The sequence below is a fragment of the Clupea harengus genome, chromosome 11 (genome assembly GCF_900700415.2).
Source record: "Clupea harengus chromosome 11, Ch_v2.0.2, whole genome shotgun sequence".
NCBI classification, from domain to species: Eukaryota; Metazoa; Chordata; class Actinopteri; order Clupeiformes; family Clupeidae; genus Clupea; species Clupea harengus.
Genome location: NC_045162.1, coordinates 20,266,912 through 20,280,825, shown reverse-complemented (window position 1 = coordinate 20,280,825; position 13,914 = coordinate 20,266,912). Strand labels below are relative to the sequence as shown.

At 43.7% G+C, this 13,914-nt stretch overlaps 1 protein-coding gene across 4 annotated transcripts; it reads right to left on the bottom strand.

Moving 5' to 3' along the window:
- kpna5 (karyopherin alpha 5 (importin alpha 6)) lies at window positions 1-13,905 on the bottom strand. Of its 4 annotated transcripts, none has more exons than XM_012824585.3 (14): window positions 13,804-13,905; window positions 12,462-12,595; window positions 11,842-11,943; window positions 11,443-11,542; window positions 10,405-10,499; window positions 9,440-9,571; window positions 8,981-9,069; window positions 7,519-7,618; window positions 6,974-7,137; window positions 4,765-4,843; window positions 4,430-4,555; window positions 3,775-3,902; window positions 3,377-3,552; window positions 1-2,408 (listed from the first exon to the last, which is right to left on the bottom strand). In XM_012824585.3, the coding sequence occupies exons 1-14, from the start codon at window positions 13,805-13,807 to the stop codon at window positions 2,221-2,223; spliced, it is 1,617 nt and encodes a 538-aa protein (XP_012680039.1). In that variant the 5' UTR covers window positions 13,808-13,905; the 3' UTR covers window positions 1-2,220. The 4 variants fall into 4 exon arrangements, with proteins under 4 accessions (XP_012680039.1, XP_031431922.1, XP_031431921.1 ...); XM_031576062.2 differs by lacking the exon at window positions 13,804-13,905 and adding an exon at window positions 13,690-13,797; XM_031576061.1 differs by lacking the exon at window positions 13,804-13,905 and adding an exon at window positions 13,477-13,669.
- Window positions 13,906-13,914: the final 9 nt, after the last annotated feature.

Genomic DNA, 13,914 nt, shown 5'->3' with positions numbered 1-13,914 from the left:
TCTCGTGGAACAGAAGAGTTTATTTGTTCTCCTCCATTTTACAGAACGTCAACATTCTTCAGTGCGGAACGCAAAATACTCCTCTTGGAGTAGGCACCGACGCAGACTAGTACGCTTTACCTCTTTCAATGGACAAAAGAAAAAGAACCAAAATCTGAAGAAAACAAAAGATATCATACAATCAGTACAAACATGAGAAATATTAGAAAACTATACACGATTAAATGTTCTTGATGTTCAACCAAAAACACATTTTACAATCTCAATATACTGCTGTTTTTAACCTCCTCTCTTCAACTGATAATGTAATTTCATCAGCACAGTCTGTTACATGCCAAAAAAAAACATAAATAATAATAAAATAGAACCACAAATCCAAAGTAACATGATTTTCAGGGGGGAAATTTGCAATAAAGGGAAAGTTCTAGAAAACCAGGGGCGCATAGGGGTCAAAACGTCAAAGGTCGTTCACAGCAGGAGTAGTAGTCTTCTGCAGAATTGAGAGTTCTCGCCCAGTACTAAGAAACACCAGGGAATGAAGCGTAATTGTTGGTAATAATCCACCTCTGTGCTGAGCTGAGCCGAGCCGAGCGGACGACAGCCTCGTCTCCTGACAGGCGGGAGGAAGGGGATGACGAGGATGGAGAGCGAAGAAGAGCCTCCTGCGCTGTGACGGCGCTCTCCCTCCCGTCACTCCCGTCAGATACTGCACACGAAGCTTCACCGGATTACCTCATCATGTCCGTCAGAAGCTTCCCATCAATCAAGAAACTAAGTCAGAGCTTACATGTATATATAATATACAGATTTATTTTCCTTTTTTATTTTTAAGTTAATCAGAGCATTTTCCTGATGATGTCAAATCTGAAAAGAAAAGAAAACAAAAAAAAAACTGCTGCTCCACTCAACAAGTGGCCTTTGGCCATCGGAGAAGGGAGGATTGCCACATCCTCTTTTTTGAGATGAAAGAAAATCTAAAAAGTTCAATCCAAAAAAAATTAAACACAACAAAAACTTTGTTAAGTGGACAATGAAACACTGCATCATGAGCAAACACAATCAAAAACAGAAGGGAAAAAAAAATAAAAATAAAAGAAATAGGGGAAAAAGTTGGAAAGGCCCAATTAAAAACTGGAGCCACCTCTCTCCAACAGCCAGGAGCAGAGCCCCTCAGCTTCTACTGAGAGTCCGGACGGTAGTCTGTCCCATCCGGAGTCTCTCTCTCCTCTTAACAGACACAATAAATAAGCCCAGACGAGTCCCCGAGGTTAGAAGCTGTTAGTCAGCCAAAAGGGGACTGGGACAAGAGACAGCTATTCTCACACAATCAGAGATTCTGACACTGGGTGTCCAATGCTGATGCAGACTAAATTGAGACTGGTTTGCTTGTGTGTGTGTGTGTGTGTGTGTGTGTGTGTGTGTGTGTGTGTGTGTGTGTGTGTGTGTGTGTGTGTGTTTCTACAGCAAACGAGTAATGCTACCTGTATGGTATGACTCTTCTGATGAGTTGGGATTGTTTCCGTTAAGTTCATTCCAGTAATGAATGTTTATTGTTTATTTGTTGTTGTTGTTTGTTTTTGTCCTACTTTCCTTCTTCCATCTATCTGAGCAAGTAAGAGAAATGTTAGCACACACTGCATTAGAGTGCACCTTTCTGGTGACCATCTGCACTGCTACAAGTCACATGAGTGCTTTTTCTGAGGAGGTAGTTTCACATTCTAAAAGGGACATGGAGTAAAAAGTCTTTTTTTGGGACACCAGTGCCAAAATAATAATAATAATAATAATAATAATAATAATAATAATAATAATAAGAATATAACACAGAACCAAAAAACATGAACCAAAAAAAAAAAGAATGATATGTTCGCCATCGCTCCCTTCCAGTTGATTTTTGGGGGCTGCTGGCAGGATGAGTTCAGATAACAGGAATTAGAAAGAGGAGGGAAAAGTAGCCATCCTACTCTCTGTAAATGGCAGAGGGCATCAGGGAGCCATCCTACTCTCTGTAAATGGCAGAGGGCATCAGGGAGCCATCCTACTCTCTGTAAATGGCAGAGGGCATCAGGGAGCCATCCTACTCACCGCGTTCACACTCTGGGTGAGTCAGGGTGAAAGGAGAAAGAAGGGGAGCAGGGTGGGGTGGGGTGGGGTGGGGTGGATAAGGTGTAGAGATGGTATCGCTGGGGCTCAGGGGGAAGGGGGTTGGTTGTTGGCGTGTTAAAGCTGGAAGCCTTCCATGGGTCCCTCCTGCTGCTGGAAGATGTACTGGCCTTGGCTCTGATCCACCTGTGGGGCGATGCTGGCGTCCTCCTCCTCCACGCCGAAGTAGGTCTCGATCAGGTCAAACGCCTTCTGGTAGATCTCCTGGTTCTCGTGGCTCTGCAGGAACTCGATCTTGTCCAAGCCTGCACGTTCCAAAGGACAAGCAGCAAGAGAGACTGATACAGAGGAAGGTGACACAAAAGATCTGCTCCTCAGACGGTAGCCATTTCTAGTGCAATGGGCTCAAATCTAGATCTACAAAAACAGAAGATCAACCTAGATCTACAATCTACTTAAGAGAGCACAGGAGATGCCATGAGTGTGAGATTGAGGAAAGATAACAGTCTATCTCTATCTTAATCTACTCAGACAGTGGCCTACTCTAGGACTATGAGCAGGATCAACCCTTCAGACAGTGGCCTACTCTGGGACTCTCTCAAGAACCTACTCTTTTGACTCTTTTTGAATAGTCTACGCAAATAGTCTATTTGCTTGAAGTTGAAATCTGAATACATCATCAGTAAAAATCACTAACTGTTTAAGCTGATCGTGGGCAAATTAACAGAAGTTCAAAACCATTGACTTTTGCCTGTTACAAAGGCCATTCATTGGAAAACACAAATGCTAAATGAAAATCTTTTCAGCATTGAACCGGAAGAACATCCTGATCCTGAGGGAAGATTACTGTTAATTTCCTCAGCAACCAGGGCTGGGTTTCCCCATAACACTGTCCAAACACTGACTAACAGTGTCAGACTTAAAAGGTTTACCTTACCTAAACTGTTTACTTTTCTATGCATGTTTCCTACACCATCTGTTTAAGAGTTCCCCTAAGGCACACCATCCTATGTATACCTTAGGAAGCTGAATTATTATTATTATTATTGCCATTCTTGTAGATTTGAGCCTGCGTGTGATGAGTATGATGGGCATGACTCAGATTAGAGCGCAGGTGATGATTATTGGAAAGCCGACAACAAGAAATACTGTACAGATCAAAATTTAAATAAAAGTTTCCAAATAAGGACAGCAGTAGGCTAAATGTTACAGAGGGCCCACTGTACCGTTGCATCCCTAGTGTGTGTGTGTGTGTGTGTGTGTGTGTGTGTACCATAGGCCTCCTCTATGCAGGCACAGTAGGGGTTTCCTTTTCCATTCTGCTTGGCCTCCTGCTCTCCCAATCTAAGGATGTTCTCCAAGCCGTTCAGGGACACCTGCACGATCTTAGAGTCCATCACAGTCAGGAGGTCACACATGGGCTTGATAGTGCCCAGCGACACCAGGTACCTACAGGCACGCACACACGCACACAAGCAAATAGTCGTTAGTCATGTATATCACTGCTTATACTCATATTGAATATAGATGAAATTAAAACAAATGATCAAATATGCCAACAACTTAATAAGTAAATGTTTTAGATAAATATTTATACAAGATGTTTGGACTGCAAGTGTACTAAAACATTCTAAAACACTTTGTGGTGTGACACCTGACACAAACACACACCTAATCTGCTCAGGAGTGCCCCCGGAGGTGGCGTTGGTTAATGCCCAGGCTGCCTCCTTCCTGGTGCGGAACTCGGCCTTCTGCAGGATTTCGATCAGAACGGGGAAGATGTTGGCATCGATCACCGTCTGGGAGAGGAAAAGGGAGAGAGAAGGAGAGAGATACAGGGAGAGGGAGAGAGATAGAGAGGGAGGAAGATAGAGAGGGAGAGAACACACCTTTATTAGACCTATGTCTAACTTTCTTACATGATTACACTAATAAAACACAGAAGCTAAAATCACCAAGGTTTACAGCATCACATGAGAAATAAGGAAAAGTCTTCAAACCCCTCCCATTTCTCAGCAACCTCCCCACCCCCCCAACACACTTGAAAAAGACATAACATCATTAACCAAGATATAACATGCATATTCAATCTTAATGTGACCCTTCACAATCCCCTTTAAAACCTCAAAAGAGATCGAGGAAGAGATACAGGGAGAAGGAAGGAGAGGAGAAAGATAGAGGGAGAGGAAGAGAGAAGGACAGAGATAGAGGGAGAGGTAGAGAGAAGGGGAGATACAGGGAGAGAGAGGGAAAAGGAGCGATAGAGGGAGAGGAACACACACGCGTGCACACACACACACACACACACACACACACACACACACACCTGGATCTGTCGTCTGTTTCCAGCTGTAATGTTAGAGACCGTCCAACATGCCTCTTTTTTGATGGATTCCTTGGGACTGCTGAGAAGGTGTAGTAGGCAAGGCAGAGCTGAGCAGTTTAGAATGACCTGCAACACAAACACACACACACCCCCCACACACACAAAGAGATTAATATAGGCCTTACTTAAATACAATGTCGAACTGCACTTTATCAAACATATATATACACACATCTACAAAATTTCCACACAAAACACTGTATTCCTGTTAACTCGTTACTGTTGCTCATAATTAGTCATCATGTAGGGCAATAGGTCTAATGGAGCGGCATCACCTGTGTCTGAATATCATCTCCCGTCACTATGTTCCCCACTGCTCTCAGTGCTGGGGACACCACCTTATAGTCATAGTGCCTGAGGAGGACACAGAGGGGACAGGGGGACAACGGGACAGACCAGTTAGTATACAGCAGAGGAAACCTCAGGTACAAGAGCAACAGATATGCATGGCACTGTGTGTGAAGTGTAAAACCAATCTGCAGGGACTTCTCTTTTTGCAACAGTTCAGGTGGTGATGATGATTTAGCTTTAGCGGTGCTTGTTGTTGCTGCGCTATTTGGACGCAGCAAGCAGGTATTGTGTACTCCAGAGAGAGCGGCCTTTTGTCCATTCAGAGGCATCGCTTGCCTTCTGTAGACTCAGCGACCACATCTCTGCCAGGGAACGGCCTTGTCCTTGTTCAGCAGGTGATACGGTTTCTGAGTAACTTTGTTAGAGCTTTGATTTTGCGTCCTAATTATCTCATCTGGTTTAAATCGCTGACGGTTCTTACCTAGAGCCAAAAACGCGTGACGATTATATTAAAAGTGACAATTATTCTGCCCTTAAGCACGTCTTTAATTATTTAATCCTGATGTTACCGTAATACGGAATTCGGGATTTGTAAGATTTAAGAGAATTATTTAACATCATAAAAAATGCAACATCTTAATTTACCCAAATAGATTCCTTTTCTATGTGAAAAAAAATGTCCCTGTCTCCATCTGTGTCTAAGCAGGACAGTGCACAGCACTGCTTAGCTCTACAGGATTCAGCATCTATGCAGAAGTAGAATGCAGATAAGACTCAAATCTATATGATTCTCTATCTATGCAGGGGAGAATGCATAAACTGTTAAATTCTACAGTATTCTCCATCTATGCAGAAGGTTAATGCATAGGTAGCTAAATTCTATGCAGAAGCTAAATTCATAGGCAGTTCAATTCTATGCAGAAGATTAATGCTTAGACTGCTTAGACTGAGTTGTAGAACACTATAGAACACTCTCTGTGTTCAGTGCAGAAGTGGAGCACACCGGCTCTGTGCGTCATGTGTCAAGGGCAACACACTTCCTCTCTCAGGAAGTGCCTGGCTGGCTCTCTCGGGCCCTTAGCACACCTTGGGTTGTATTTACAGAACACCATGTGGTGTTCAATACGCCCCAGTTAATGCCTGGAGACGATGCGGCTACATGGATGGGTATCTATCCAAGCATAAACCAGGACTGTGTAAATGTGTGTACACACATCTCATTGACGCTATACATTATGGTAACAATCCTTGTCCATTACATAACTGTAGGGGGATGTGTAATGGTGTATTTTCCTGTGTTTAATAAAGTCCATGCCCTAAGGTGAAAGTGTTGAGCCTCAGTATTCAGTAGTTAAACGGTAGGGTATGTGTCAATGGTGTGATGCTATTTGTGTATGTGTGTGTGCAGGCAGATGTGTTGCTACATATCAGTGACGGTTAGCATTTAGAAAGCATCCTCCTTTATTGCCTAAAGGTGTAGGAGGATGTATGGGTAAATATGTGTATTTAGATTCCTTGGAAAGGATGAGTGTGTGTGTGTGTGTGTGTGTGTGTATTAGGGATGCAACGGTATACAGTATTATGTCAAACCGTTCTGTATCCCCCCCCTACGGTTCAATACGAACACATTGCGTGTGATTGCTGTGTGATTTTGCATTAATGCATTAATGCAATCGTACATTCAGATCCACAGAACACCTGTCCGAATTTCCCTCTGGGGCCTATTAGTTCTCTATATGCAAATAGTGGTTTGAGAAGAGAGGGGAAACTAAAAACAAAATTGACAATGGCGAACGCTTACTAGACAGAGAGAAGAAAAAGAGAGAGGCACCACCGTTTTTCAAATCTGCGGTGTGGGAACATTTTGGATTCAGAGTTCAGTACGATGACGAAGGGAGGAAGACAACAAACAAAGAACAGTCTGCAAGCATTGCTTTACCACTGTTGGCTACCGGAAAAGGAAAGACTGCTAGCATGAAGTCCGTACCCGAGGTGGAGCAAGGACAGTCCACTCATTAGCAAAAACACTGATCCCAGTGACGCCTTCCAAAAATAAGAAGAAGGGCACTCAGACAGCGCAGACCTCTTTAGATAATGGGGGGTGTGCGATGTGTGTGTGCGTGCGTGCGTGCGTGCGTGCGTGCGTGCGTGCGTGCGTATCTGCCCGCAAGGGTAAGGGACTGTGGTGCTTACATGAGCAGTTCCACCAGCCGGCGGCAGACTCCAGAGTCGATGACTGCCTGAATTTTCTCATTGGGCCCGTCGGAGAGGTAGGAGAGAGCCCAGCAGGCGTCAGCCAACACGTCAGGATCAGTCCTGAACAACAGCGTGGACAACACACTCAAACACGGCGACACCTGAGGACGGAGAGAGAGACGGGAGGGGGGTGTTCAAGTAAGAAAGGAAGGCAGAAATATATAAATACATGGCGGTGTGAATTTACTGCTGGAAAGATAGTGTGGCAGAGAAGAAGAAGAAAGATGTTTATGCAAGAGTGACAAGTGTCAGGGAGAGTAAGAGAGGGGGTAGTGAAAGAGGAAGTGAAGTGCTGGAGGAGAGGAGTGAAAAAGCAGATCTATCATGAACTGAAACTAAACCTTTTCACACTCTTTTTACGCCTGTTCACCTTTTCACAAGTGCACAGAAATGCCCAACTCACTTTACTCTTGGTATTCCACTAGACAACTGATCAGGCCACTCAGAGGTTGAAGTGAGAGCACCAGTAACAAAAATCTAACCTTGACGAAGTCTGGAGGGGGGTTCTTTCCCCGGCACAGGTTGGACAGCGCCCACACGGCGTTCCTGGTGGTGCCGATGCGACTGGACTTGGCGAGCAGCCTACAGACCAGAGGGGAGGGATGTCACAGAGAGAGAGAGAGAGAATGCAGAGGTCAAAGGTCAGACACAGGGGGGAAAGGTGTTCACTGGAGTTTCTCACATTCTTCATTTAGCTGTCGTTTTCAATTTCGTTTTATTTAATAATAGGGGTTGACGTAGAGAGTGTCTTTCATTTCTCCAGGTTTGTTGTCAGGGACATCAGAGTGAGAACACAGAGGCAAACAGAAAAAGGGGGAGGGGCCTTCACTAAAGTCCAAAGTATAGTAGCCGCGTCCGTGGAACCCGTAGGTTTTCGCACCACAACGCATGTTTTGTCATCAGCATGTCCTGCGAAGACTGTCCACGTAGCACCAACATGTTGTGTCCATGCAGACTTGTGTGAGTTGACTGTACATGTGCATGCAGGTTTTAAAGCGCTGGCTCAGGGTCAAGAGAAAAAACTAAATCCGCTTTCAAAATCCAAAGCATCTTACTGTACAGATGCAGATTTTATCAGTACGTGTGCTCCATGGGAATAAAACTGGAGAACCAGTGATACAATTAGAATTTGGTTTATTTCATCGCTGATTATATTACCAGCAACCTAATTTAAAGGTAGGTAGCTATGGGTATTTAGGTAGAGGATCTGAATCACTTTAAATCCCTTCAGATGAAAGTGCCAGCTAAATGCATAAATGTTAGTCTGTCAGTCTGGACCATCAACACGTTGCTTCTGGGGCAAGGATGGGAGGGGTGTAATATGATTGGCTGTTGAGAGCAAACATCAACCACCTTGTGTCAGAATGGCAAACTCCATCTTTAATTAGCGTGTCCACAAGCATGACCATTATTGCTGCAGAATTTCCTCTATGGCCCTATTTTACTAACGCGAGTTCTGTTTGAGTGAGTTAAGGCCACCACTGTCTGGTTTGCCAGCGAGGCTGACCACATTCAGCATGCCTCAGACCAATGCCCTGCTGATCTGGAAGGAATGTGGCAGGTCTGTGCTAAGGCCCTCCATGACAGGGCTAGGGCACAGATAACAGTGGAATTCCAATGGGACATTTTCAGCCAGCCATTACCTTACATTGACAGTGCGAGGGTGTACCACGTTAGCAGCGCTTCGTGAGAACTAATCCAAAGAGCTTGAGGGTGACAGGGCCGTGTTGCAAGAGTGCAACAACAAGCCAATTTCACTTTTACCCTTTAAGGAAGTGTGTTGGTACACACATTATTTCCCATGTAGAACTTTAAACAGAAGAAGTTTAACACTCAAATGATTAATTACAATGGCACTTCTGACTGTTCTGAGGACTGTGTCAACGGATGAAAAATGCAGCAATGCAACTTTGAACACCTGTTTGCACAGACAAACACACTCACTGCTGTAGGGAAGGTAGGATGGCACAGTCGAGGACGTAGTCTCTACACTCTGCGTTGTCCCCGGCGATGTTTCCAAGAGCCCACACGGCCTGAAACACATGGTTGCCATGGTTACTTCACCATCATTAATCTCTGTATAGCTGTTGTCCTGCAGTTAAAGTACTTTCTGTTACACATAGGAAACTTGCTCTATGTTCTCTCCGCATCTGATTTCCAGTTGCCCTGTGAGTTGCCTTCCCAAATTTGAGCCTGCTGACTGTGAAAGAGCGCTTTGGAGTCTGCAGTAAACAGTTCTAGGTCCATGTACTGAGACTTGGCTAATTTGGACCTGCTGCTACTCTTTCGTGAACCACCTGTACCATTAGTGAGAAGCTTAGGCCCAAAATGGGATTGTGGGAATGCCGTCTCATTGCTCAAGCTTTGGTGCCATTGCTTAACCCACCCCATTTCCATTCCTACCTGCTCCTGCACATCCTTGTTCTCCGAGTTGAGCAGCTCGATGAAGATGGGGACGGCCCCCGTCTCTATGACTACTTTGGTGTGGAGGAACGTCCCAGAGGCAATGTTGGTCAGGGCCCAGGCAGCCTCAAACTGCAAACAACAACGCAAACAAACAATTAAACAGCATGAGTCACCTGACCTCAAATAGCTACATCAGCAAATTTCCATGTTAATTTCCACGTCATCACTTAATAGGGAAAACCACCAGGGTACCAGCTTTGCATACCAACTATTAGGGCACAAACTGTTAGTCTTACAAAGACATTAACATAGTCTAGCATAGTGTAACAACTCCCATTGTCCAATGAAGGTCTTAACTGTGCAAGAGAGTGAGAGAATGTCAACAGCACAATAAACGGCAACTCATGTAACCACCCAGGTTACTGTGTGCATGTAAACACTATTGAGGAGTCCTAAAACAGAACTACCACTGACTGTGTGGTCCAATCTCAGGCTCTCAGCGACTCACTTAATCCAAATTCACTCTTCATCGTCTGCTAACTGTGTACCAACATGACGTTCCTGTTTTTGTTCGTGACCAAATTACTACAGATATATCCACTTGATTGAGCAGAAATCTGAGGAATGTTGCATTCCGTCCAATCAACTGAATTCAAAGGTGGCCTGTTGTTTAGACCATGCAGCCACATGTGTTTATATTTACATTTTGATATGAGAAATACATCTGTGGTTTTTTCTAGCTCCGCTGCCTATGCACAGAGTAATGGGAACTGCAGAGAACTAAACACAGGTTGTTATGAAGGTCACAGGTCTGAGTCCTCACACACAAACAGCATGTACTCTTTTGCTGACCTCGGTCACATTGGATTGGAAGCAACTCTATGTGGTAAACATTTTTTTTTAAATGAAACACACAAAGTAAATATCTGAGTAAAACCCCATAGGCCACCAGGACCCCTCACCTGCAGGGTGCTGTCATCACTTCTTTTGAGAAATTCTACAAACTTGTTGATGATGCCTGGAGTGAGGATCACCTCATCGATTGGTGGATTGGGCTCTGTTAGAGAGAGAGAGAGAGAGAGACGTTAGTGTGACCGTAGTCTCCCAGTAAGCTCTAATATTGGCCATGTTATGACAATTCTACAAGATAGTTAGTGAAATATAATGATGTCATTGTTGCAGGCATAAAACATGACATAACACATCTGAGCCAAACAAACAAGTAAGCAAAAACCAAATATGCTAATGCTAAGTCTTTAGTCTCCTTCTGCACCACCACTTTGTGGCAAATTTCCCCTGACAGACACTTGCTTTCATTGCTAACCTGCTGGACATTATGCAAGTAATGCAGGATGAGCAGGCAGTATAAACATGTTTGCATTTTGTATGGTCACACCATGTTGCGCCGTCTGTCAGTGTCTGGGCCACAGTTTTAACAGGGTGTCTCGCACGGTTGGCACTAGTCGGCTTTGCGGCTGACTGAGCAAGTTGAATACGTGGCAGAGCTCGTTGGTGAGAGAGATCAGTCTGTTTGGCTGTTGTAATGTAATTGAAGGTTTCATTTATCTCCAGCTCTCGACACAGGTTCAGCAAAGCCCCTTGACCCTGTTGCTGTAGTAGGCCTATCCATGATTGCACCCATTTAGTGTGGTTTCTCCTTATTTTTCACCTCTGCCTCTTCCTTTCTTTTTCCACAACCAAAAGACCCAGGGCTGACAATGGTAAGCAAACACTGATTTGTTTATAGTTTGGTATGGAGAGTTATTCCCTCTCACACAGGCGTAGAAAGTATGTGTTAGTTGGCAGTTGGCTATAGTCTTTGCGGTGATTTTTAAGTGCAACTTTTAGTTCCAGACAGAGGCGACGCAATAGTCGTCCTTTGACGGCGCAAGTTATTTGATGTCGGTTTGGTGTGTCTCTGGCTTTAGACTCCTGAGGGTAAACAAAGACACCTGCTCCTATGATTAAATCATATTTGTGAGGGGCAAGAAAGCACATACCTTTGGACAGCAACTTCCTAAATTTTTGGGTTGCTATGAGCTGCTGGTCTGGGTCTTCTGAGAAGATCATCTGAATCATATCTGCTGTGATAACTCCCTCCTGCCGAAACACACAGACACAGAACCACATTATAATATTGTTTATGTTTGATACTGTATTACTTAAGAGTAAATCTAAAGAATGTTGCATTCTATCCAATCAAATCAATGTATAGGTGTTAAAGTTGTTAAAACTGTCTGAAACCACAGTTGTAAATGAACCTAAGGCAAACCTTGCATATAACACTGTAGATGAACTTGCATCAGATTTACACTCAAAAGTACAAACACACAGGCTTCCACTTTACATTCTGTCTTACAACCTGCAACACACACAGGTAGTCAAAAACACCCACTTACTCCTGAGAGTGGCACGGTTGAACTGACATCGGGGTCCTGGATGGGGCATTCCAGCATGGCCTCGTCGTCTGGCGGCAGGCTCACATTTCTTCTCTTGAAGAGCTGAATAGAGGAGACGAGAGCAGGAGTGAGCACCAGACCATAGTCTCAACCTGCCAAACTAACCATATTCACGCTTAAATGCTTGGGCCAATCACACTTTTAGCATAGGTGTGCACATGTGCTGTGTGTGCAACACTTTAAAAGTAAACTAAAGCAGTGCATTCTCCATCTGGTCACTAATGCTAAGACTGCTGAGCAGTATTTCTTTTTCAGGCTCTCACCAACAATGCATTGCCTGAAAATATTTCACCTAGGTGTGTAGGAATGCTAGCTCATTTAGCAAAAGTGGCATAGGCAGTGTCAAACAAATACCTTCCCCTGACCATCTGGCAAAAGACCATCCTCCACAAACTATCATCATTTACAACTCAATGACTGTAACCAGCATTAAAGGCCAGTCAGTGGCTCACTTGTTTCTAGTTATGATGCAAGTGATCTTGGTCACATCAGTAACTTGAGCTGACTGGATCCTCTTTAACACAGATACCGTCCTCTGACATGTCGTGCATATACTGTACCTGTTCCTCTCTCTTTTGCTTACGAAGCTGAATCCCTTCCTCCTCTCTTCTCCTGCGCATCTCCTGTGGGTTCAACGCTTTGTTCTTGTAGCTCTTCATCCGATAACTATCCTTTCCAGGGCTTGCCATTGTGACTGAATGTTTGACAGATTCATGGAAGAAAGAATTGACTTACATTAAAAAATGTGCTGCACAATTCAGTTATCATGCAACCAGCAGAATAAGCCTGAAATCTGGTTGAACTTCCTCGTCAAAGAGACGTTGTGAGCAAAACCTTCGTGCCTCAATTTTCTATCTTCGTTCTATTAACACAAAATGTCAACTACTGTTGCCTTTATCTATGTAACATTATATAACCTTGAGTAACCATTCACCAAACGGACTTTGTTGAACCGCCAATCAATTCAAACAAGAAATACAACAGAAACAGAATTTGATTTAGACCAGTGGTAAAGTTAACGTTTTGAAAGGCTTCATGTAAAGCTCCAACATGTACTTAAGTCTAACGGGATCTAAACGAATAGGTACAACAAACTAAAAATCGGTGAAGTCTACTGACGGTCTGTAAACAGTAGTTCCCAGTGGTGTGAATGAGTTTGGCAATATGGCAAAATGCAAAATCGGAACTGTAAACGGAAATGTACAGTTGCAGTCTCTTACAGCATATAGCCTCATCTTTAAATAACACAACTGGTAGCTGACATAGCGAGCTAGTAGTTAGGCAATGTTATGCTACGTTAAACGGTTACCAAAGTGTTAGCTGTGTTGATGTCTAAACTTATATTTTACAGTTCGACGTTCGCGTCTTGTTCTAACCACGTTATACACTTCGGGCCAGCTAACGATAGACAGTTTTGAGACATATGGCAAAAGTTTAACCTAAATTATGCTGGATCTAGTCAAAAGCAGCTCATTTGCTAGCTAGCTAGCTAACACTATATTGCTTAATAATGAGTTATGGAAAATTGTAGACAAATAACGTCAGTTCGAAACGTTCGGAACATTTTTTTCTTACAATGACCACATCAACCGACCACATACAGTCACCTTCCTTCGACCAGCTTGCAACTCTTAACACCGCTGACTGTCCAAGTGACTAAGCACACAACAAGCAAAGCTCGTTTGTCAAATTTGCTAACACATTAGCATCTGTTTTTGCCTATCTGTTAACGTTACCAGGTGAACTAGCTTAACCACGACCAGTTGGCTGTTTAGCTACTTAACTTACCCTACATAATTTACCCCTGTCCTGTAATGTTACCGTGTGGTCGCATACAACGACAAACATCCGTTCAAGGTTCAGGTATATGTGTATGTCACTTGTGATGTCTCAAATACTTACCCATATACTTAGAGACAACTTGAGTGAGGATGTTAGCTACAATTTTTCCTCGCAGCCCTCTCCAGCTAAGACCAATATGGCGACGCTCTGTCAAAAGGTTGTTACCAATAA

Coding starts and splice junctions, on each gene's coding strand:
- kpna5 (XM_012824585.3), bottom strand. Junction 9,070..9,439: donor ACAAGGATGTGCAGGAGCAG/GTAGGAATGGAA, acceptor CATGTGTTTCAG/GCCGTGTGGGCTCTTGGAAA. Junction 7,138..7,518: donor CCCCTCCAGACTTCGTCAAG/GTTAGATTTTTG, acceptor CTCCGTCCTCAG/GTGTCGCCGTGTTTGAGTGT.